The sequence below is a fragment of the Lagenorhynchus albirostris genome, chromosome 17 (assembly GCF_949774975.1).
Source record: "Lagenorhynchus albirostris chromosome 17, mLagAlb1.1, whole genome shotgun sequence".
NCBI lineage: Eukaryota > Metazoa > Chordata > Mammalia > Artiodactyla > Delphinidae > Lagenorhynchus > Lagenorhynchus albirostris.
Genome location: NC_083111.1, coordinates 77546127 through 77569227, shown reverse-complemented (window position 1 = coordinate 77569227; position 23101 = coordinate 77546127). Strand labels below are relative to the sequence as shown.

The 23101-nt window shown below is 48.0% G+C and overlaps 1 protein-coding gene across 1 annotated transcript in view; it reads left to right on the top strand.

The window, feature by feature from the left end:
* FAM135B (family with sequence similarity 135 member B) overlaps positions 1–23101 on the top strand; it is a 160648-nt gene that overhangs the window by 83617 nt on the left and 53930 nt on the right. The window contains 3 exon segments of the mRNA XM_060127760.1: positions 334–463; positions 465–508; positions 3753–3879. Coding sequence (XP_059983743.1) covers positions 334–463; positions 465–508; positions 3753–3879 — 301 coding nt within the window.

Genomic DNA, 23101 nt, shown 5'->3' with positions numbered 1-23101 from the left:
GGAGGGCTTCCCCGTTGAGCCTGGGAAAGTGTCTGGGCATCTTTCCATCACGGACAGGTGAGCTCCGTGTCGGTAATAGCAGAGTGTGAGCCCCAGCTCTGCCGCACAGCAGCTGCGTGATGTCCCACGAGTTCTCTTCCCTCTCTGAGCCTCGGTTGCTTCATTTGCCCATCACGGGGAAAACAATTTCTGCCTAGCAGAGTATTTGCAGGAATTGGATAAGCCGAGGCAGGCACAGTGCTTGTGCGTGGGCGAGGTTGCCTTGTGGACCCACCTGGCTGGCAGCAGGGACCACCTGCCACCACTCACGTGAGTCACTCGCTTGCCTTCCAGGCTGCGGGACATGGCCGGGGTCCCGTGATCAGCAGCCGGTGCTCTGGGCCTGCACTTCCACCCCCGGAGAGGCCTGCATCACCAGGTCCCCGTCATGTTCGACTATTTCCACCTGTCGGTGATCTCGGTGGACCATCCACGCTGCCCTGGTGGCCCTGCAACAGCCCCTGATCAGGTATGAGGTTGCGAGCCTGCTGTTAGGGGGAGGCGGAGGGGCGCGCTTTGGGTTTCTTGTTACACTTGAGTCTCCCGTGTGCTGAGATGCTGAGAGCTGGCCAGGAGAGATCAGCCCAGGCCAGAGGAGCTTCCCCCAGGCTGCAGGTTTAGGCTCTGAGCCCTCACTGCAGGGCAGGGGAGAGATGGGCAGGGATGTTGGAGTGGGTGCCCTGGAGTCAGCAGGACACCGGCAGGGAACCTTGGTGCTGAATGGGTGAGACCTGCTGCCTTCACCTGAACTGGCTTTTTTCTAACCCTGTCTTATTTGAAAAGTCACCTAACATCCCTGAGACACATAGTCTTCATCCCTAAACAGGGACGCTTGTGGGTCCTGTCCATTTAAGGTTTTAGTGACTCTCACACGAGGACAGTGCCAGGCACACGATTTTCTGCCCCTTCCTCCAGTAACTATTTGTTCAACGATAGGACCACCTGAGTGGCCTGTGCTCGCCCTTCAGTGAATTGTCCCAGAGCATCTCCGTGGTCCCATGAAGCACTGAGGTTCTCTGAATGACTTAAGCAGAGGGACAGAGCCGACAGCAATGAGCACATTGTACTGTGCCCGGGTGTCTTCCTCCAAGCACCTGAATCACCAGATGTGGACATCAGCTCACTTCAAACCTCCCACATGCATGGGGGCACGGGTTGCACACGTGGGCAAAGGGATATTCGGGGATGCAATCTTGCAGCGTGGAGTTTCTGGAAGGGAGCTTTCCCAATGTCCCTTTTCAGTGCTGGGGATTGAAATGCATGTGGTGGAGACTCCGGTCCCCACTCACTGTTGGGTAGGGGTCCCGATCCCCTGCTGGGGTCAAAGAGTAGGAAATGAGACCTTGGCCGGGCTATGTGACCAGATGTGCTTCTGCCAGTCGCTGTGCCTATCTGCTCGCTGAGCTCCGTCCCGGGCTCTGCTCGCTCATGGGGCAATTTTAGACACTCTGCATAGAAAGTTTAACCTCCTGACAGAAACAGTGCATTACAGGTTTGTCTGCAGCCACCTTGCTGGAGAGCAGTGCAGATAGAAATTCACCACGAGAGATTAGGCTTCTCCAGGGATGGGGGTAAAAATAGAACTGCCTTCTGTTCTCTGGATTTTGCAGGAAGCATTTCTGTGAGTTCGTTCACAGTGGCTGGGAACACTTTAAGGTTATGGGAAATACCTGTCAAGTAGGGCAAGCTCCAGTTTTTCCAGAAAAGCAGTTTCAGCAGCAACTGTTAAATCCAGCCGGGAAGAAGCAGGTGTGAAATGAAAATTTAACCGCAAAAGATCCTTCACCTTCCCTGAAACAGACTGAGGTCTGTTTAACCCTCAGTGTTTAACTCTCAGATGGGTGCAGTTTGATTTCACTTGAGAGCGTCAGCTACTCAAGGCCACACCGAAGACAACTAGCGAGTTATTCTAGTGACTGATTTACAGTCGGTGCCCTGAACGCGCCACGAGCATTGCTGCTCTTACGCATGTTCTGCATTTCGTCTGCAATGTTCCTTTTACCCATTTTCTAGCTAAACTGTAGACTTGCTTCGAATCTCAGTTCTAAACAAATGGGAGAAACGATTTTATTAGAGTTGATTGTATTTGTGGTATTTTCAAAATAGCTATATAAATATAATGGTTATATTAGATTTTATTATTTTTGTAGTATTATTGACAATAACTTCTAGCATTTATTGAATCATTACTATTTGCCAGACATGGTATTTCAAGGCGTATGTGGCTAAGCTCATGGAATCCTCAAACAACCCCACTGTTAAGGTGCTGGTATCAATTCTTCTGACTTACGAGGAAACAGAGGCACTGGGAAGTTTAAAACTTTCCCCACGGAGCTGACAGATGCTGCTTCTGGGATTTCAACCCTGGCAGCCCAGCTCTACCGGTTGCCTCTTAACCACTTGGCGATACACACTCTGCTTAAGTATCATCTCTAGCTGTTCATCCCTTTCACCCAGCTTGGTTTGTAAACTTCCCTTCTGTTCTCACTGGCCTGAGTTTACCCGCATTGTATATATTACATCTGCCTCCCTCTCTAGACCCAAATGTCTTTACACTGAGGACCATGCCTTAACCATCTTGCCACCCACACACTGAGGCAGTGTACCTCACACACTGCCTGGCATATAGCATTAGCCCGATAAGTATTTGAATAAATGAGTTAAACCCAAATATAACGTTAGCTTTATTTCCCCATCAAGCTTTTACTCTGGAAGGTGTAAGTTCAATCCTTCCACAAATATTTCTTGAGCACCTAGGCTGGAGATAATGCCATCTGGGGCCTTGTATTATCAAGACCCTCTTGGCCATTGGAGACTTTTACTCTTCCTGGGGGAATTAGACATGCCCATAAAAAAATGTTCACAATATGACATGACAATTAACCATTAGGGTGTTTAATAGAAGGGATCTGAAAGAAAGGGAAAAGAGGTTTAAGTAGACTTTACCGATAGATCCATTGGTGAAACTCGAAAAGGTTGAGGGAGAGAGAAATGATCATAAACCCAAATAAGATGAATTCAGCTCACACAGACTTTTCTAATCTCCTCTGATCCTAAAGTTGACGATTGCAGACACACTCTGCCGGTTGATCTTGTGATGACTTGCAGAGCTGGGCAGGGTCTGTGTTTTTGTCTGGGAACAGGTACAGTGTTTCTAAGTAGCATCGATGCGGTGAGAGTCTTTGACATCCACGATCCTATGAGACTCCCGCGGGGGTCGTGGAGGTGGGTATCGTTTTACGCTCTTCCACAGAAGAACAGAGGTTCGGGGAGGGGATGGGGGTTGAGGGATCGCGCTCGGGTTATGCCAGTGAAAGGAGAGGGGAGGGGCTCAGACCAGGGCAGGTGGGGGCTCCCCTTGGCCTCTGGCCAGAAGCCCATCCCACCTGCCCAGGTGGTTAAGTAACTTCCGCCCCAGTGAGTCTCAGCAGGCAGGTTGTGGGCATTTAGGGGGCGTTTCTCTGTACACATAGTGGGATGCGTGTCATCCTTGGCCCCCAGGCTCACGTGCCAGTTGCACCCACTTGTCACGGCAGCATCAGAAAGTCCCACCCAAGCATCCCTCGAGGGTGAGCTACTTCTTCGAAATGGCTTATCTCATAGGCTCCCGATAACAGCATCAAGGGCCTGAATTAATGGCCCCATCACTGTCTTCACATCCTTTTAGAAAAAATTATATAAATTTGCAATTCTTTCTATTCCCTTCTTTTCAGTTTTACTCGTCCAGGAAGAGGCTCCTGGCTTGGGAAAGGCGGCCCAGATACAGGACCAGAACAGTCTAGCCTTTCCCTGGAAAACCTGGTCTTTGGAGCTGGATACTGCAAGCCGACTTCCTCAGAGGTAATGTCTGCCTGGGGGCAGAGGCCCCAAGCCTTGCAGACTTCACTTTGCAGGCTGCGTCTGTTCTGTGAGATCTCGGCTCCTTTCCAGTGTCTCTGGTAGAGGCTCCTTGCTCCCTGCGTCCCTTCCTCTCGTCGATGCGTCCATCCCTTCTCTGATGTCTGCTGCATTCATCAAACGTGTTCCCAGTGCCAGGCCCCAGGGTTGATGCAGGGAGGAGCGTCTTCACGTGGCGCCTCTTCCATAGGTAACTCAAAGGATATGGTTCCATGGAGGTCATGGGATGTGCTGTGAAGGGCTTCCCCCGGACCGTGTGGAACCTCAAAAGCCCATTCACATTAAGCTCATTTCAAAACCTGGCTCGATCCTTCATCTGCTTACTTCTCTGAGCCTCAGTTTTCCCACCTGTAGAGTGGGGTTGCTAATAGTTAATAACCTCACAGGATAATATGTGTATTCGTTGCTGTAATGGATAAAAAGTGCTTGGACCAGGACTTGGTACTCAGTAGGTGCTCAGTAAATATGCGTACCCTGTCCTTCCCCTTGGTCCTTCTTCCTAAGAAACACCTGTTGTTACACTTCTGTGATGCACAGGGCTTTAGGCATCTACAGCATTACTCTATATTTCTTTTGAGCCAATACACGGTTGCTATTATTAGGGGCCTGCTCAGAAATAACCAGATTGTATTTGTCTGGGCTCACCAGAGAAGTAGAATCAATAAGAGGTGATAGATAGATAGATACGAGATATTTATGCATCTCCCTTCTATATTATAAGAAATTGTCTCATGCTATCATGGAGGATGAAAGGTCCCACGATGTGACATCTGCATCCTAGAGACGTGGGAGAGACAACGGTGTAAACTCCTATCTGAGTCTGAGTTTTTTTGTTTGTTTGTTTTTAAACATTTATTTATTTATTTATTTTGGCTGCATCGGGTCTCAGTTGCGGCATGCGGGATCCTCATTGCGGCACACAGGCTCTCTAGTTGGGGCCCGTGGGCTTAGTTGCCCCGTGGCATGTGGGATCTTACTTCCCCGACCAGAGATCGAACCTGCGTCCCCTGTTTTGGAAGGCGGATTCTGAACCACTGGACCACCAGGGAAGTCCCTGAGTCTGAGTTTTAAGGCAGGAGAAAACCTATGTCCCAGCGCAAAGACAGGAAGAGAGAGAAACCCTCTCTCACTCAGCCTTTTTGTTCTGCTCAGACCGTCGATGGAGTGCATGTTGCCCACCCACGCTGGGGAGGGCAATCTGCTTTACTCATTCTGCTCTTTGAAACGTTCATCTCATCCAGAAACAGCCTCACAGACACACCCAGAACGATTTTTAACCAAATATCTGGGTACCCTGTGTCCTAGTCAGGTTGACACACACAGTTAACTGTCATACAACCCGTGTCGTAAGTGGGAAAATTTGCCCCCTCGGCCAGCCCCCACAAGAGATGCTGCATCTCCCTGTGCAGCCAAGCCCTGTCCGCAGACGTTCCAGCACATCCGGTCCTACACTCAGCTGGCTCTCCTGTGACATCACCTTTCCCAGCTCTGAGCCCAACCAGGAAGTCTGGCCGCAAATCTGCCCCGTCAAGTCTCCATCTTGTCCTGGCGGCTGTGTCACATGTTCTCAAGAGTGGAGCTTAGAAGAAAATTGCCAAGACCCTCCTGAGGGACAGGGGACCTGAACCCAGGACTGGGCTCTGTGCCCAGGAGGGCACAGACTTTAGAGCCAAAGACAGCTGCTGTGCAGGTGGACTCCTGTAGATGCAGGACCTCCGGCAGCCACCGAGCCGTAGGAACCGGTGTCCTGAGCATTGGCAAAAGACCTGGGGACGGTAGCAAGGGAGAGGAAAGCAGAGACCCAGCCAGCAGGGGTGGCCATTTCCTTATTACCTCGTGCGCATGGACGGCTTCAGGGCTCCAGGATGGGATGGGGAGGGGTGGAATCCAGGGACTTCCTGCTCCCTCTGTATCCCCAAGGCCAGGCGCAGACCCTTCCTCATCAGGGGCTGCTGTGTGCCCCCGCTAGGTCACCCCCGACCCCTGCCGCAGGTCAGTCCCTGCTCCAGACCCGCCGGAGCTTGACTGAAGGCTTTGCTGGGACCAAATCACAGCCCAGCTTCTCCGTCTGTACAGTCCTGCTTCTCATTCCCGTGGCTCCAAGAACCTCCCCAGTAGAGCCACGTGACAATCTCCAGTTCAGACTCTGTGTTCCAGGGAACGGGGTTTGGAACATCAGGGGTCATAGATCAGTTCAAAGCATCTTTTGACACTTACATCCCAAGACAGGGGCCTTTGCTGGGGCCACAGGAGCATATGGGGATGGTGGTGATCTGGTGTCTGCCCTGAAGGGACTCTCTGTTCCTTCCTGTCTGCACAGCCTCTCGTGCCTCATTCAGTTGCCACCACCTCCGTGAAGCACTCTCTGATTTCCTAGCAAGAAATTCCCTCTCCCAAATGTTTTCACCACAGTCAGCTCTAGGCCTCTCTGTCTTTCCTCCACTGGGCTCCGAGCGGTTGGGGACAGAGGCCATTGCCTTTAGCTCCACACCTTCAGGGCCCAGCATCGTGCCTGGCACACGTAGTGGGGGCTCAGGAAATGTGTGTTGGACGAGTGATTGATCCAAGTGCACGGTCGTGTTTATATAGAACTCTGAGCGGCGAGAGGGCTGAGCCGCAAGGTGTTCCTTGCCTTACCTGGCAGCAGACAGACGGCAGCGGGAGAGCAGGAGAGTGAGACACCTCCATGGACATGTGGGCGCCAAGCGGGACTGCCCTTGGCAGAAACCCTAGACCTGGCATGGGGTGGGGTAGGGAACATTGTAGGCCATTTCAGCCTGATTCGGTGACATCTGAAGAGATGTGGCAGTGATGTGGCAGAGAGAAGCTTCTGGTTTCGAATACCTGCCCTGCTCAGTGCTTTGTGCCGTGGACGACCCTATTCGCCCTGTAAAAACTCAGGCTGCTCAACTCTAAAATGGGATAATACCTATATTTTAGAAGGGATTTTAGGCCTTAGTCTGTGTAAAAACAGTAGAGAAATAGACCCCTAGCGGGCACACAGTACAGTAGAATTTTTTTCCCCATTCTTTTCTGAGCTGTTTTGGGGGATGTGTGTCAAAGAAGATATACCTGACTTCTACCAGAGTCAGATAAAATAGCTTATTTGGGGACGCTCAGCGGTGAACTTGCTCGCAGCTCAGTGGGGTATTTTCAGGACCTGATTCTTTCCCTGTGCCTTTTCCATTTGGGTCCCATCCAGTTATGCAGGCTCAGAGCCTCGTGCCCATCCTGTGCCTTCCCACCTGGCAAGGGCTGCCAAGCAAAGAATAAAATCCACTCCCCCGCCTCCCTGGGGGGCTGTGCCTCCCACATCCCCAAGAAGCCCAGCGCAGTAGCAAATAACATCGAAGTCCGCGCAGATTGCGGCGTCCACTGGAGCGATCAAAGAACAGGTGTTCCCTTCAAAATAAGGCTTTCTGTGCAGAGACATGTGCAGAAACTAGAGATTCACAGCAAAATGAGCCCATTGGCATGGAAAATCATGGGGAGCTGAGGCTTGCTGTGACGTGTCACGCCCCTTTTCCCATAAGCCCAGGTCCCTCTGATCCTGCAGCCCTGCTCTTTCCTGCAGCATCTTAGGCAGGGAGAGCTTCACAGTCAGGGTTGGAGCCAGAGCTTACGGTCCCCGGTCCCCTTCCCCCGAAAGCCAGCAGCTCTGCCCTGGGGGAATTATTTTCCCTCTCCCACTCATGGCTTATCTGTCAAAGAGGATACTAATGCCTGCCTTGCAGGGTTGCTGAGAAGATTAAATGAAATAAGCATATAAAAGCCTGGAGCGGAGAGCTTGGCACAATAAAATCCTCTGCTGGTCTTATTTTTCTTTGAATTTATCCACGTAATGAAATCAAACATTACTACAAGAACCTCAGCGTTATCTTGTGAATAGGACATGGAATGAAGGATCTTAGATGTTTCCTGTTCTTGGCTGTACCCTGCTGTGTGACCCTGAGCCAGATACTTGCCGTCTCTGGGCCCCAGTTTCTCAATGTCTAGAAAGAGGATTGGATGAGATCGTGCTGGAGGCCTCCTTCAGTCTTTGCTATGCTGTTTTTACTGTGATATCCCTGACACTGCCCGGTACAACTGGGGACATGACGTATGCTTGATGTATTCATTCAGATTCTACAGAGAAACAGCATCAGTAGGATAATATGCCTGTGCATATGTTCGTATATATAAAGAGAGAGAGACAGAGACAGAGAGACAGAGAGACAGACAGGTTTATTGTAAGGAATGGTCTCATGCAAATGTGGAGGCCAGCAAGTCCAAACCTGCAGGTCAGGACAACTGGCTGGAGACCCAGGGAAGAGTTACAGTTTAAGTCCAAAGGCCTTCTGCTGACCAAATGGCCAACTTCCTTCTTCTTTAGGGTGGGGAGGGCGGGTCTTGCGTTCATCAGTTGTTTTCTTTTAACGTCTTCAACTGATTGGACGAGGCCCACCCATATGGTGGAGGGTAATCTGCTTTACTCAGAGTCTGATGATTTAAAGGTTAATCTCCTCTGAAACATACCTTCACAGAGACATCTAGAATAACGCTGGACCGCCTGTCTGGGTGCCATAGATGGGCCCAACTGACATGAGAAATTAACCATCACACTTAATCAATGCTCAGAGTCTGGCAGACTCTTCTTGAAGATCAGGAATCCAGTGACTCAAAATTAGGAGAATCCCTTTCTCGGTCCAGGGAAGCTGCACACCCACGTCCTTCTCACTGAATGAAATAAGTGGGGTTGTTCCAGTTCCCCGGGGGAGGAGTGGCCACGTGGTGGAGAGATGCAGCCTTTAGAACTCTCCTCATCCTCAGAGCTCTGCTTCTTCAGCAGGAGCATCAGTGTGTCTGTCTCTTTATCTGTCTGCCAGTCCTTTACTTAGCCCCTACTCTGTGCTAGCATCTCTGTGCTGCAGGGGCTGAAACAAATAAAACTCAGTCCTTACTCTCAATGGGTCATGAGATCCAGTGTGTGAGGCAAAGGAGAAATGAAAAGTTTTGAATTCCACGATCGTTTGAAATCCCATTTTTGAACACCTGCTCTGCACCGAGGGACTCTGTGAAACCACTGCTGCGCGTGGACTCTGTCAATGTCCACAAAAAAGTTTCCTATTTTCATTGACAGCTGAAGAAACTGAGACAGAGAGAGGTTAAGCCACATCTGTAAAGTCACACAGCTGGGCAGGGACCAAGCTGGCGTTTTAACTCAGTCAGCCCGATGCCAGCCCACCACCCGTCATCAGCCACTAGGTTGATGGTCAACCAAAGAAGGGGCTTTGGTTCGTCCGCTCTGCGAGGGCAGGTGCTTTTCTGCTTCGTTCCCCTGCGTGTGCCTGGCTCAGTGCGTGTGCTCAGGAAGCCTTTGTTCAATGAACGAGTGTCTGAGATCGTGGACTCTGAGAACATCGGAATATGCGAGAGAACGAAAGCCCTTGTATGCAGATGGTTAGGCATTTAACTCTCCAACAGATGTGTTTCCCGCCGGTGCTCTGAGCCTCCCGAGTCCTGTGCTCACCTGTGGAGATCACAGAAACCGTGCTGCCAGAGCAGGTGACTGTGCCTGAGATGAACACCTTGGCCACCGAAGTGAAATCCCTCCATCCTCTGCTTCCCTTAGAAGGTGGTTCCCCAGACAGAGGAACGTGTGTCATTGAGAGGAAATGCCAGCTTCCTTTTAAGTCAGATTGCCGAGAACTGAAGAACGGCATCTTCCTTGAAGGGAATAATGCTCGCACAGCGCATGCGCACACAGGACCTGGCTTTGCAAGTCCTTCTGTGCTGAGCCTTGTGGCGTGACGGCCCTGCCCTCACTGATGGGAGGCGCGGGTCTGGTGAGCATGGAGGTGGGAGACTTCCAAGCAGAAATCTCCCCTCTCCCAGGCATGCGCTTCCTCGTTTTCCTTCTGCTCCATTTTTATTGGGTTCTTTGCTCTTTGCCCTTTGCTTTAAATATACGCTTGCTTTCTTGAGGATCTGGAGTCATGAGGATAAGACACAGACATTCATTATTACTGTTAACGCATCATTAGGTTGACTCTGGGTGGTGACATCTCCGTAGGTAGAGACACTGCCATTGGTTTGGTGGCTAATCAGATAATTATCAAGCGCCTGCCATGTCTCAGGCTCTGTACGAGGAATTTGTGACGTAGCACTAAGGAAACTGGCTGCCTGACCTGCCTGGTGGGATGTTGTCATTTCTGTTGCTCTTGGTGCCCATCTGAGTTGTTGGCACGTCGTACGTGCTCAGTTAATGTTGGAGGGACAGATGAGGTGAGTTGAGATCTCATTAGATTCTTGATCTTACATAAGATGTGACCACAGATGACTTAGCCATCAGACACAGTAGGCTCAGTGCTGAGGGCCCAGAGTACTTTCAGGGGCTGACAGAAATGTTTTCATTTCATTTAAAATCAGAACCAAAAGATGGAGATAATCCAATGTGGATTATATTAATCTTCGTATCAGTGCAATCATACAAACGTAATTTTAAATCTATTTTTTAGTGGATGAAAGTGCCTGGGGCCCACAAAAGTCATAATTTGGCCCCGAGAACAATGATTGTTCCTTGGTTTTTGTTTCCTGATTATGGGCATAAGAACGCAGAGTCTGGTGAACTCAGGTAACTTCCCCAAATGGACAAGTGCAAACCTGCAATTCAGCTCTCTGGCCCTGTGCTCTGTCAAAACTCATTTCACCGGTGTGATACCTACACGTGGAGTGTGCTACACAGATATTTGTATGTGAATGAAATTGAAGAGATTTCAGAGGGTGCAGAGAACAGCTGTTTGAAATGTGTGAACGCTGTGCTCTGAGGTTAATAAGTACCCGAGGAAGGACCAGAAGTTACCAGGAAAACAGTAGTTACTTAAAGGAAAGCATGGGTTATAGTTCTCACAAAAACTGCATTTAATGCCTTCTGTTACTTTGGGAAGTACGATGGCAAACACTGTTGTGTTCTGCCACTCCATTAAAATTAAATAGTTCTAAATTTCTCATTTAAATGATTTTCTCATTTACTAAAATCCTGTGGAATAGATAGCAGGTTGCTAAGTGGTGCACAGGCTATGACGGGCTTTCTCCATGTGGTATATTGCATCCATCTGCATATGGATCCAACACGATTGCACAGGTCATTTCTAAGAGGATATAAATCAGTGGAAATGGGCTTTTCATGCAAAAGCCTATAGTATTGCTTATTTACGCACCACCCTTTTCATTAGTGAAAAATTGCCTTTATTCCACATTGCCTGCTTTCAGGTGTCTTGTCCCTCTCCAAAGTGTCTAGGCAGGATGGGGGATGTCAGGTCGCAAAGATGAGGTAGGTGCCTCCCTTCCCAGACTGCCCTGCGTTTCCCCACTGCATCTTCAGGTTCCAGTGCAGCAGACGCTCAGTGAACACGTACCAAGTGAATACAAGATGCAGACACAGCAGGGCATACAGGCAAGATCACCAGATTTGGAGGAAGAAGACCTGGTAGGGCTAAGGCCAGGTTCTTCCATGGATGAGCTATGAAAGCTTGGACAAGTCATTTCACCACTCTGAGCCTGTTTCTTCTTGTTGTCTTAATGGAGAGGAAGAAACCCACTCACTTTGTGAATTTTGCCTGGGATTCAAGATGGAAAAGGTGGTTCCCCCTTTGAGCATCCCTGTCTCCCGACCGTCTGCTCTCTCCCAGGGATGGTGTGATGGTGACACCGCAAATCGCTGTTACCTTCTAGCATAATTATATCAGCTAAATATATTGAACACGTCTTTGTGTTAGGCTCTGCGCTGGGTGTTTTCATTATGCTCCCTTTCAGCTCCCTGCATAGATTCACATGATACAGTTGAGGAAACTGAAGCTCTAATAACTTCAGCACATTGCTCAGCGTCAGATTGCCGGTCCCTGGCAGGGCTGGGGCGTGAGCCCAGGGAGGCTGAGTCTGACCCCTGCTTTCTGTCCACTTGGAATCATTTCTCACCTGCTCGTCTCCTTCAATCCTCCTGTAAGCGTTGGGGCTGTGTCTGCCGCACTCCGCACCAAGTATCTAATCCAGGTATCTCCTGAATCAATAATTATATTAAAGTGTGCTCCTTTCTGCAAATAATAATAATTTGTTTTTGAGGAGCCTGAGTGTAAACCGTTCCTCCTGCGCTTTTTCAGACAATGCTTACAGCTCAAGCGGGAGGATGCGTGAAGCCATCGTGAACAAATTAGCCCCATCCCTAGTTTCCTGGAATTTACAATGTTGCCAGAAAAAAAATATTGAAAAAGTAATTTCATGGAAGATAAACATTAAGAAAGAATCATCTACAGTGCTGTAGCACTGCTGGAACATGTAACGGGGTGGTCTCAAGACTGTCAGGGCGATTGAGGGCAGGCTTCTCTGCAGGAGGAAATTTAAGTCGATTTTTCCGCTAGTAGGTAACAGGGTGCAGGACTGGGTTTAGATCCCTCTCTTGCCATGGACTAGTGGCTTCCCACGCCCTCCATCTTCCAAGGCTAGACATCAGTACCTGTAGGACCTTTGAAGTCATTTGGCCCATCTTTCTTGTTTTAGAGAGAATGTCCTTAGCTTGAAGCTTTGATTTATTACTTTATTTAACATGTTTCTATAGAGCACCTATTTTCATTGACCTTGTGATGAATTAGACAAGCACAGCCTAGAGAGAGCGGAGGACATCACACTGCAGGGGGTTGGTCTTTGGATGGGGGTCTGCTAGTGGAGCATAAAGGAAGGTCGCAGGGCAGTCTGGGAAGGGAGGCACCTACCTCATCTTTGCTACCTGGCATCCCCCATCCTGCCTAGACTCTTTGGAGAGGGACAAGACATCTGAAAGTAGACAATGTGGAATAAAGGCAATTTTTCACTAATGAAGTCGGATGTAGTCAGGAAACACTTCTCAGAGTGAAGGATCTCTAATCTGAGTCTAATAAATGGATTGTCAGTGGTTGAGGGGAGGGGAGGGGTGAGGAAGGGTTACAGCAGGGCCAAGGGCAGGGAGTGAAGGGCCGTGGCACACCTGGGGACTCCAGGGAGGTCATTGTGAACAGACATGGGGCCAGGAAGGTCACCAGTGATCTGATCATTAGGAACCCTGTGAATAGGTTAGCCACAAAAATATTACAAGCAGGGGATTGGCACAAAAGGATGGGTTATCTTTCTTGCTGCTGTACAGAGGACTGATTGAAGGAGAGGGCTGAGGCCAGAGAGGCAAGGTTGGAGGCTGTTGCAGTGGTCCAGGAAAGAGTAGAATAGTTGCCTGGGCAACGCAGAGGTGAGTTGAGCAGAGTGGAAAGATAAACGGATGTCAGAGCTGCAACTGAAGTAGGATGGAGAGATTGCAAATTAAGTAGATGTACTAGTTGTCTGTCAAGGGTCCTAATGGACGACCCTAATTTAGGCTTTTACATTGAATAAATGAATGTTTAACTCACAGAAGGGAATATATGTGATCCTCTCTGCCCAGAATATCCTTCTCTGACCCTCTCCCGTCACTCTTCCCACCCAAAGAACTCCTATTTAGCCTTCAAAACCCAATTCAGTCATTGCCTTTTTTGTGAAGCCTTCTTTGACCACCCCAGGTAACCCTAAGCCACTAATCTGTCTGTCCTACGTTTGCACTTTGGGCATACTTCTCTTATTTTGCTTAAATGTAATGATTGTCTAATGAGTCTCTTTGTTCCACTTGAAAGCATTCTGTGAGGGCATAGTCGTTAATCTCAACACTCACAGTTAAATCACTCCAAGCACATTTTACCCCCCTTTAGGGTAAACCCAGGTCATGCCCTTGAGGATACAGACAAATGATAGACTTGATCAGTAACCGGAGTTTTAAGCAAAAAGGAATTAAGGAACCCAGGAGCGAGCTGACAGTGTCCAGAGGTCTTTGCCATGTGCCTGCCTTTGCCCTCTTTGTGGGTGTCGTGACAGGTCATGGGGAGTCTACCTCAAGGAAATTAGGGGCTGAAAGAGATCGAGGCTTTGTACATTGCCTGGCCAGGAAAGAGGGAGTTGGGCCCTTGGGCAGGTTCCCATTACATGATGTCTAACACACCACCAGCCTGCCAGGCTACTAGTTCAGAGAATCGTCTCTGTCACTCACTTGCCCAAGAACCAGCAGTGGGGTAATATTGCCAAGAGAAGGAGGGTGGCAGGGGAGGAAGGGCATAAGCTTTAGTTCCAGACACCTGCTCTGAGGCGGGATGTGCAAACTTTGTGTTTGGTACTTTATTTTATAAGCATTCATTGCATATCCAACATGCACTTCATGCTTAAGTCTGGGAATTAAGATAGAAGCAAGTGGTATATGTTTCCTGTTGTCAGGGAAGAAAGGAGAGAAAACATATAAATTCTTAATAATATTGTCATGAACGCAAAGAAGCTGCATTGGGGGGAATCTGACCTGGTCTGAGGGACAGGGCAGCTTCCCTGAGCAAAGGGAATGTAGGCTGGGATGTGAAGGATGAGACATAGCCAGGAGGAGTGAGGGGGGAAATAGGGCTGCCATGTACAGTTGTGTAAGTTGTACACTGTACATAGATGCCCGGTGGAGCAGGTGAGTTGGGGCTGAAATCCCACCCACTTTCCACTTGCCAAGCTGTGCATCGATAGGGTTGTGCCCACCCAGACAAGGGACCTTTTTTCCCCCTAATTCATCCACCTAGGAGGGAAATTTCTTTCTGGTAGCACAGAGGCATCCAATGAGCTGACAGTGGCCCTGGAGGAGGAAGAATGTTTGAGCTAAAGGCTTGCTATGGCAGGGGAGTTCCCTGGTGGGCCAGTGGTTAGGATTCGGTGCTTTCACTGCCGTGGCCCAGGTTCAATCCCTAGTCAGGGAGCTGAGAGCCCACAAGATACGCGGTGGGGCTAAAAAAAAAAAAAAAAAAAAAGTGTTGCTGTGGCAAAGGCCCAGAGGTGAGAAAAAGTGGCATGATAAAGGATGCTCTGGCCAGTGAGGCCGGGACCCAGTGACCAAGAGGGCGAGGGGTACGAGTGAGGCTGCTCAGGTAGTTGGGATCCTGTCATCCTGTTCAAAGGATAACAGGGCTGACCGCACAGAGTGACTGCTGATGGAGCGTGGAATGAATCTGAAACACCCAGACAGTGTCTGGCAGGGAGGCTGGGCTCCTTGAACCAAAGCCGGCATTGCTGTAATCACAGCAGCCTGACAGCCCACCTCTAGCACCCACGTCTCCATGCAGCTCTGCTGGTTTCCAGTCTCCATCCCACATTCAGTCTTTCCAGAAAGGTGATTTCTTATTTCAGAAACATGGCTTCATAAGGAGAGTCAGCTGTGGGTGACTAGATGTAGGAGAATGAGGCTTCCTGAGGATACAGTGGTTCTTCACCAGAGCTAGGTGTTTGGGGATGATTTGAGGCTAGAGTGTAGGATTGACTGTGGCATTGATCTACACTGTGGGAGGGTCCACCACGTGCCCTAAGCATACATGGAGGGAGAGGAGGGAATCCGGGAGGTGGTGTCCCAGATGCTTTGACCACTGCAAATCCTGATGACCCAGTTAGAGAGGGGGGCACAGTTACAGCCAGAAAGACAGTTGGCCGGGGGTTGACTCTAACTCTGCCAAGATACGTTTAGTGTTGTGTTAATGTGGAAACAAGGACTGAACCTAAAGCATTTCACTGTGAATGGATTTGTTGGACCCAAATCTCTCAGCCCGTTCTTGATAGACGGCGAGGGCCTGTAATTGACTTTGCCCAGAATAGTGGTTATTCATTTGGTTCTTTCTTGACATCTAGCTGGGCGCATATCCCCCAGTGGAAGTCTTGACGTCAAAGAGAAGGCCATTTCTCTTCACTGTGGTCTTAGTGTAAGGGTCACTGCTATAGGAGCCAGAATCTGGAGATTCTAGAAGGGATTTCCCCCAATGACAGTGCTGTGTGACCCCAGCAGAGACCACCCCCTGCAGATGCGCTAAATTAGGACACGTGGAACCTTGGTGTTCGGGTGGGTGTGAAAGAGACTGTGGAGATGGTCCCAAACCCCCTTCATTCTTTTTTTTTTTTTTTGCGGTACGCGGTCCTCTCACTGTTGTGGCCTCTCCCGTTGCGGAGCACAGGCTCCGGACGCGCAGGCTCAGCGGCCATGGCTCACGGGCCCAGCCGCTCCGCAGCATGTGGGATCTTCCCGGACCGGGGCACGAACCCGCGTCCCCTGCATCGGCAGGCGGACGCTCAACCACTGCGCCACCAGGGAAGCCCCCCCCCACCCCCGCTTCATTCTTTTAGGTGTCCCTAAGGACTGTTTTCCTCGCAATTAGGTTTAGGCTTTGGGACTAGGTTCTGGCCATTTAAATGGGAGGAGAAGCGATATAGGCCTCTTTCCCCACTCTTAAAACATCTTGCTTGATTCTCTGGCCTTTCTTTCCTTTCAGTGGTGACCCCAGGGGTCATGTGTTTAAGATGTCAGTGGCACAAAACAGAAGACACTGTTAGGAGGAGAGCCACACTGGAGAGCCACTGACCTGTATCAGACTTTGGGAACACAGAAAAGACAGAGACTTGGCGCAAAAATTAGATTAATGCCCCAAATCTCCTATATACTGACCCAGAAAGCTTTAAGTCAGCTCCATTCAGTTTCTAGGAGAAACCTGAAGACAAAATCAAAGAATTGAAGCAGATTTAAGAGCTCATAGAAGAAACTAGAAACAAATGCATTGACAGCCTAGGTTTTTTTTTTTAACATCTTTATTGGAGTATAATTGCTTTACAATGCTGTGTTAGCTTCTGCTTTATAACAAAGTGAATCAGTTGTACGTATACATATATCCCCATATCTCTTCTCTCTTGCGTCTCCCTGCCTCCCACTCTCCCTATCCCACACCTCTAGGTGGTCACAAAGCACCGGACTGATCTCCCTGTGCTATGTGGCTGCTTCCCACTAGCTATTTATTTTACGTTTGGTAGTGTATATATGTCCATGTCACTATCTCACTATGTCCCAGCTTACCCTTCTCCCTCCCCGTGTCTTCAAGTCCATTCTCTACGTCTGCATCTTTATTCCTGTCCTGCCCCTAGGTTCTTCAGAACCATTTTTTTTTTTTTTAGATTCCATATATATGTGTTAGCATACGGTATTTGTTTTTCTCTTTCTGACTTACTTCACTCTGTATGACACACTCTAGGTCCATCCACCTCGCTACAAATAACTCAATTTCATTTCTTTTTATGGCTCAATAATATTCCACTGTATATATGTGCCACATCTTCTTTATCCATTCATCTGTCGGTGGACACTTAGGTTGCTTCCATGTCCTGGCTATTGTAAATAGAGCTGCAATAAACATTGTGGTACATAACTCTTTTTGAATTATGGTTTTCTTAGGGTATATGCCCAGTAGTGGGATTGCTGGGTTGTATGGTAATTCTATTTTTAGCTTTTTAAGGAACCTCCATACTGTTCTCCATAGTGGCTGAATCAATTTACATTCCCACCGACAGTGTATGAGAGTTCCCTTTTCTCCACACCCTCTCCAGCATTTATTGTTTCTAGATTTTTTTAATGATGGCCATTCTGACCAGTGTGAGATGATATCGCATTGTAGTTTTGATTTGCATTTCTCTAATGATTAATGATGTTGAGCATTCTTTCATGTGTTTGTTGGCAGTCTGTATATCTTCTTTGGAGAAATGTCTATTTAGGTCCTCTGCCCATTTTTGGATTGGGTTGTTTGTTTTTTTGATATTGAGCTGCATGAGCTGCTTGTAAATTTTGGAAATTAATCCTTTGTCAGTTGCTTCATTTTCAAATATTTTCTCCCATTCTGAGGGTTGTCTTTTCGTCTTGTTTATGGTTTCCTTTGCTGTGCAAAAGCTTTTAAGTTTCATTAGGTCCCATTTATTTATTTTTGTTTTTATTTCCATTTCTCTAGGAGGTGGGTTAAAAAAGATCTTGCTGTGATTTATGTCATAGAGTGTTCTGCCTATGTTTTCCTCTAAGAGTCTGATAGAGTCTGGCCTTACATTTAGGTCTTTAATCCATTTTGAGTTTATTTTTGTGTGTGGTGTTAGGGAGTGTTCTAATTTCATTCTTTTACATGCAGCTGTCCAGTTTTCCCAGCAGCACTTATTGAAGAGGCTGTCTTTTCTCCATTGTATATTCTTGCTTCCTTTATCAAAGATAAGGTGACCGTATGTGCGTGGGTTTATTTCTGGGCTTTCTATCCTGTTCCATTGATCTATATTTCTGTTTTTGTGCCAGTACCATACTGTCTTGATTACTGTAGCTTTGTAGTATAGTCTGAAGTCAAGGAGCTTGATTCCTCCAGCTCCGTTTTTCTTTCTCAAGATTGCTTTGGCTATTCGGGGTCTTTTGTGTTTCCAAACAAATTGTGAAATTTTTTGTTCTAGTTCTGTGAAAAATGCCAGTGGTAGTTTGATAGGAATTGCATTGAATCTGTAGATCACTTTGGGTAGTATAGTCATTTTCACATTGTTGATTCTTCCAATCCAAGAACATGGTATATCTCTCCATCTATTTGTATCATCTTTCATTTCTTTCATCAGTGTCTTATAATTTTCTGCATACAGGTCTTTTGTCTCCTTAGGTAGGTTTATTCCTAGGTATTTTATTCTTTTTGTTGCAGTGGTAAATGGGAGTGTTTTCTTAATTTCACTTTCAGATTTTTCATCATTAGTGTGTAGGAATGCAAGAGATTTCTGTGCATTAATTTTGTATCCTGCTACTTTACCAAATTCATTGATTAGCTCTAGTAGTTTTCTGGTAGCATCTTTAGGATTCTCTATGTATAGTATCATGTTATCTGCAAACAGTGACAGCTTTACTTCTTCTTTTCCGATTTGGATTCCTTTATTTCTTTTTCTTCTCTGATTGCTATGGCTAAAACTTCCAAAACTGTGTTGAATAATAGTGGTGAGAGTGGGCAACCTTGTCTTGTTCCTGGTCTTAGTGGAAATGGTTTCAGTTTTTCACCATTGAGGATGATGTTGGCTGTGGGTTTGTCATATATGGCCTTTATTATGTTGAGGTAAGTTCCCTCTATGCCTACTTTCTGGAGGGTTTTTATCGTAAATGGGTGTTGAATTTTGGACAGGCTAGGTTTTTAAGAAAATTATATTGTTGAAGAAACCACCATCTTAGTCTACAAGACAATCTTTATTCAGAGATAATCTTAACCCTTAGGCCTCCGATACTATAGAGCAAGAGATAGACTTTGAATGCTGTATCCCCCCAAGGGATCATTTCCTCCACTGCCCCCTCAGTGCCCCAGAAGGCATAGCCAGGGGGCACTGACTACATGGATCCAGGGGAATGGACCAAGGAGTTCCAAATAGTAGCAGAACGTGTGCGTCATCAAGGCTGTCCCACACCCAACCAGAGGGCCTACCTACCCTTTGTTGGCCCAGCAGGATTTCAAGATTGCTGTAGACCTATGTCTGTCTCCTGTTCTTCTTCATTCCTAGTGGGAGTGCCCATGGCAGTTACCCTCTCCTACTGTGCACCGTGAAGGACAGTTAATTTATACTTTTAGATGTTTAGTTGTTGAACCAAGAAGAGCCCGATTCAGACCTATTGTCATGACCACCTCCCGTCACTCAGGAAACCCTACAGTTGGAATATGATGTAGTGGGTCCATAAGATTCGGGTTGTTTGCTGGTATGAAGGTATTACAGGTGTGGGAAGAAGAGTGAAACAGATGGTTGGTGATCAGGATGACAGTGGTGGTAGAGCTGGGCTGTATTCTCACCAATCTCCTTTCCCCTTAATGCACACATTTGAAGATCTCTTTTCAAGCCTTGCTTGCAGTTAGTTTGGGGACATATGCCTGGATTCCAGCCAGTGGAATACATAAGGCATGTACCTTAAAAATATTTTGCGTGGTGCTCTATGCTTTTCATTCATTCTGTGGAAATGTTGGAGAATGCCTGTTAAAGGTGGGAGCATAGGAGGATGGAAGGACCCTGGATCCTGAGTCCCTGCTTTTGGGACACCTGCTCACAAAAAACTGCTTACCCACAGTAACTTTTGCATAAGTGATAACTCAACTTCGGTAGTGTTACACACTGAGAGTTCAGGGTTGTTTGTTACTGCAGCACAGTCTGACCTACCCTGACTATAACTGTGGATCTCTGGAGGAAGGAATCTATATTTATCAAAGACTGGAAGTCTGACATGCAAAACCTGTTTAGAGGCTGTGGTGTGGTCTTGAGATCTAGGATGCATGGTAGGGTTTAGTGGAAGATGGGCCAGACCATGAAAGGTCTCCAGTACTAGGACCAGGCATCCTTGGTGGTGACAATTTTGGACTCAGTTTCTCGCAGGCCCCATGCCGAGGGTACCGACAAGGAAGACATAACAGATGGAATGCTGGGAGAGAGCACTTAGGGATGTGAACCCAGTGACACTCCTTTAAATGCCTTCCTCCAATAATGGAAACCCATAGCAGCTGGCTGATTGACTTTTTGGTGACACTGTTGTCCATGTGAGTGTGATGTGCGTGCGCGCACACACACACACAGGTGAGCGCATACATAGGCAGATGTGGTTTTTGCAGGAAAGATGAAGCAGTCCCCACAAAGTAACTATGTTCTGGTTTGAACCCAATCAGCGCACTAGCAGGGCAGTGCACACTTCTTCCGTGAGGCCCCTGCTTCTCTCTTCGGTCTAAGGTGTTAGCCGGCCCAGGAAGGGCAGATGCCACAAGCAAGTGGCTGGAGAGCATCCTGGGAGCCAGAGGGGGATCAAGGTCCTCTTGACCACTTGCAGGCAGCACTTGCAAGCCTAGCTACCCTCTCCCTTCCTTCCTCCTTTTCCCAAGTCTCATTCTGGACTAAAGGTACACTTGTATTAAAAAGGAAGAAAGGGAAATTCAGATAGCCAACCAGATAGCTGACATATATGCCATTCACCCCCAGTAAACTGGCTCAAGAGAGTCTGTAGTTCAGCTCAGCCTGTCAAACCTACCTTGTCAGAGGCAGCTCTACCCACTGCCAACGTGTGCCTGTCAACAAGCTCCGTGGCTTCTTAGCCCTCAGTATATTTGTTACCATATGCGTAGACAGCAGATGTCCAACACTTTGCACTTCTTAGTAGCTTATTGGCAGTAAACAATCTTGAACACGACACCAGGTCACAGGCAGAGAGAGCCTTTCCCTGGGGCTGCCCCTGCAGCTGGAGATAATTATTAACCAGGCGTGCACATGAGAATCTCCCGGGAAGCTTTCTTTTCAAACATGATGCATATCTGAGCCCTATTTCCAGAGATTCCAATTCAGCCCAGCTAGCGTGAGGTTTAGAGAGCAGTAGTTAAAAAGTCTCCCCAGGTGGTTCTGAAGCATCCTTGAGTCGAGGTCTCCTGGAATGACCCGAAAGGTACAGGCTTCGGAGTTGGACTCACTTGGGTACAGACCCAGGCTGTCACTCTAGTCCTTGAGCTCGTCCCCTCTCTGAGCTTGGGAAAATGCACACATACAGGTGCTCAACTCGGAAGAAAGCTCAGTAAGATCCCCGGCTCGGTGGGGATTGGTTTCATGTCTATGAAGAAAGCTATCCAAGCTTTAACATATGTGCTTTGCATATTCTAATTAGGCTTTGTTGATTGTAGCATTTTTTCCTCCAATTCCCACCCTCTCCTCTGACCCCAGATTGGGTCAGGATGCCCTTCTTGGGACACCAAATATCTTCTTGCTCGTTCTTTTTTTTTTTTTTGCGGTACGCGGCCCTCTCACTGCTGTGGCCTCTCCCGTTGCGGAGCACAGGCTCCGGACGCGCAGGCTCAGCGGCCATGGCTCACGGGCCCAGCCGCTCCACGACATGTGGGATCCTCCCGGACCGGGGCACGAACCCGCGTCCCCTGCATCGGCAGGTGGACTCTCAACCACTGCGCCACCAGGGAAGCCCTTCTTGCTCATTCTTATCATTTCAAACTTTGTATTTCATTGTCACTGCTCATTTTCTAGCCAGTCTCTCGCTAGACTTTGAGTTTCTAGATTGCAAGTATTGGGGGCAGTAGGGCAGTAGCTATTCCTCACTGTGTAGTTTCGGACCAACAGGTGCCCCCTGAAAAGGGACTCTAGGTGAACAGCCATTGTTACATGATTCTTGATGCTCTCTGTGCTTTATCCTATTTAATGCCCATGATAACCCTCTGAGCTAAACATCATCACTTGGAATTTGGACACAAGGAAACTGAGGCTCAGAGAGGTGGACCAACTCGCCTCACGTCACACGAGTACAGAGCTGCAGAGGAGAACCCAGTGTGGCAGACTCTGTCTAACCCGTGTGCCTGGCCTTGGAAGCTACCTACGCAGAGACCTGGTCCACAGTGTGTAAGAGGCTCACGTGCTTGGCATGTCCCCACCCTGCCGTACCCTGTCCATCCCATTGCTTCTCCCTCACCTGCAGCTTTCTGGAATGTTTCTTTCTCCTAAATATATCAGAGATGCACCCTGAGCCTCTCTGTACTCATAACTGCTCCATCTGAGAAAATAAAAACTATAATTTGAGCATAACTCTTCACTGAGGAATTAAAGACTTGGCAGGAGTTACTGAAAAGAATCATGTTATGTTCTGGCTCTTAGGCGTGGCCTACACTTGCGGTAAAGAAACCCGTATCTAAATGGGACTCTGCCCTTTACTAGCTTTTGTTCTTGAGTGAGTCAGTGAACCTTCCGAGACTCAGAGCCCCGGTCAGTAAAGCAACAGCAATACTTACTCTTTTTCTTCTTGAACATGTTCAGTAACTTGACCCCCTTGCTATGTTTCTGTATCTGTTCAGCTTTTGTGAGGCTGCAGTAGGAGCTGTGCTGTCCTGCTGTCGTGGACAAGCAGGATACTGCCAGGGGGAGTTTATTGGGGGAGGTGTATATATTAAATAAATACCTATATCATTAAGCCATACATTATAATTGTGATGAGTTAAAAAACAAGTAGAGCAGGTGATTGCTCTTCTACTCTGTCATCACGTTTTCTTTTTTTTTTTAGCATCTTTATTGGAGTATAATTGCTTTGCAATGGTGTTAGTTTCTGCTGTATAACAAAGTGAATCAGCTATACATATACATATATCCCCATATCCCCTCCCTCTTGCGTCTCCCTCCCACCCTCCCTATTCCACCCCTCTAGGTGGTCACAAAGCACTGAGCTGATCTCCCTGTGTCATCACATTTTGTGTCCTGCTTTGTCCCTTCCTCATCCTGCCCCTAAATC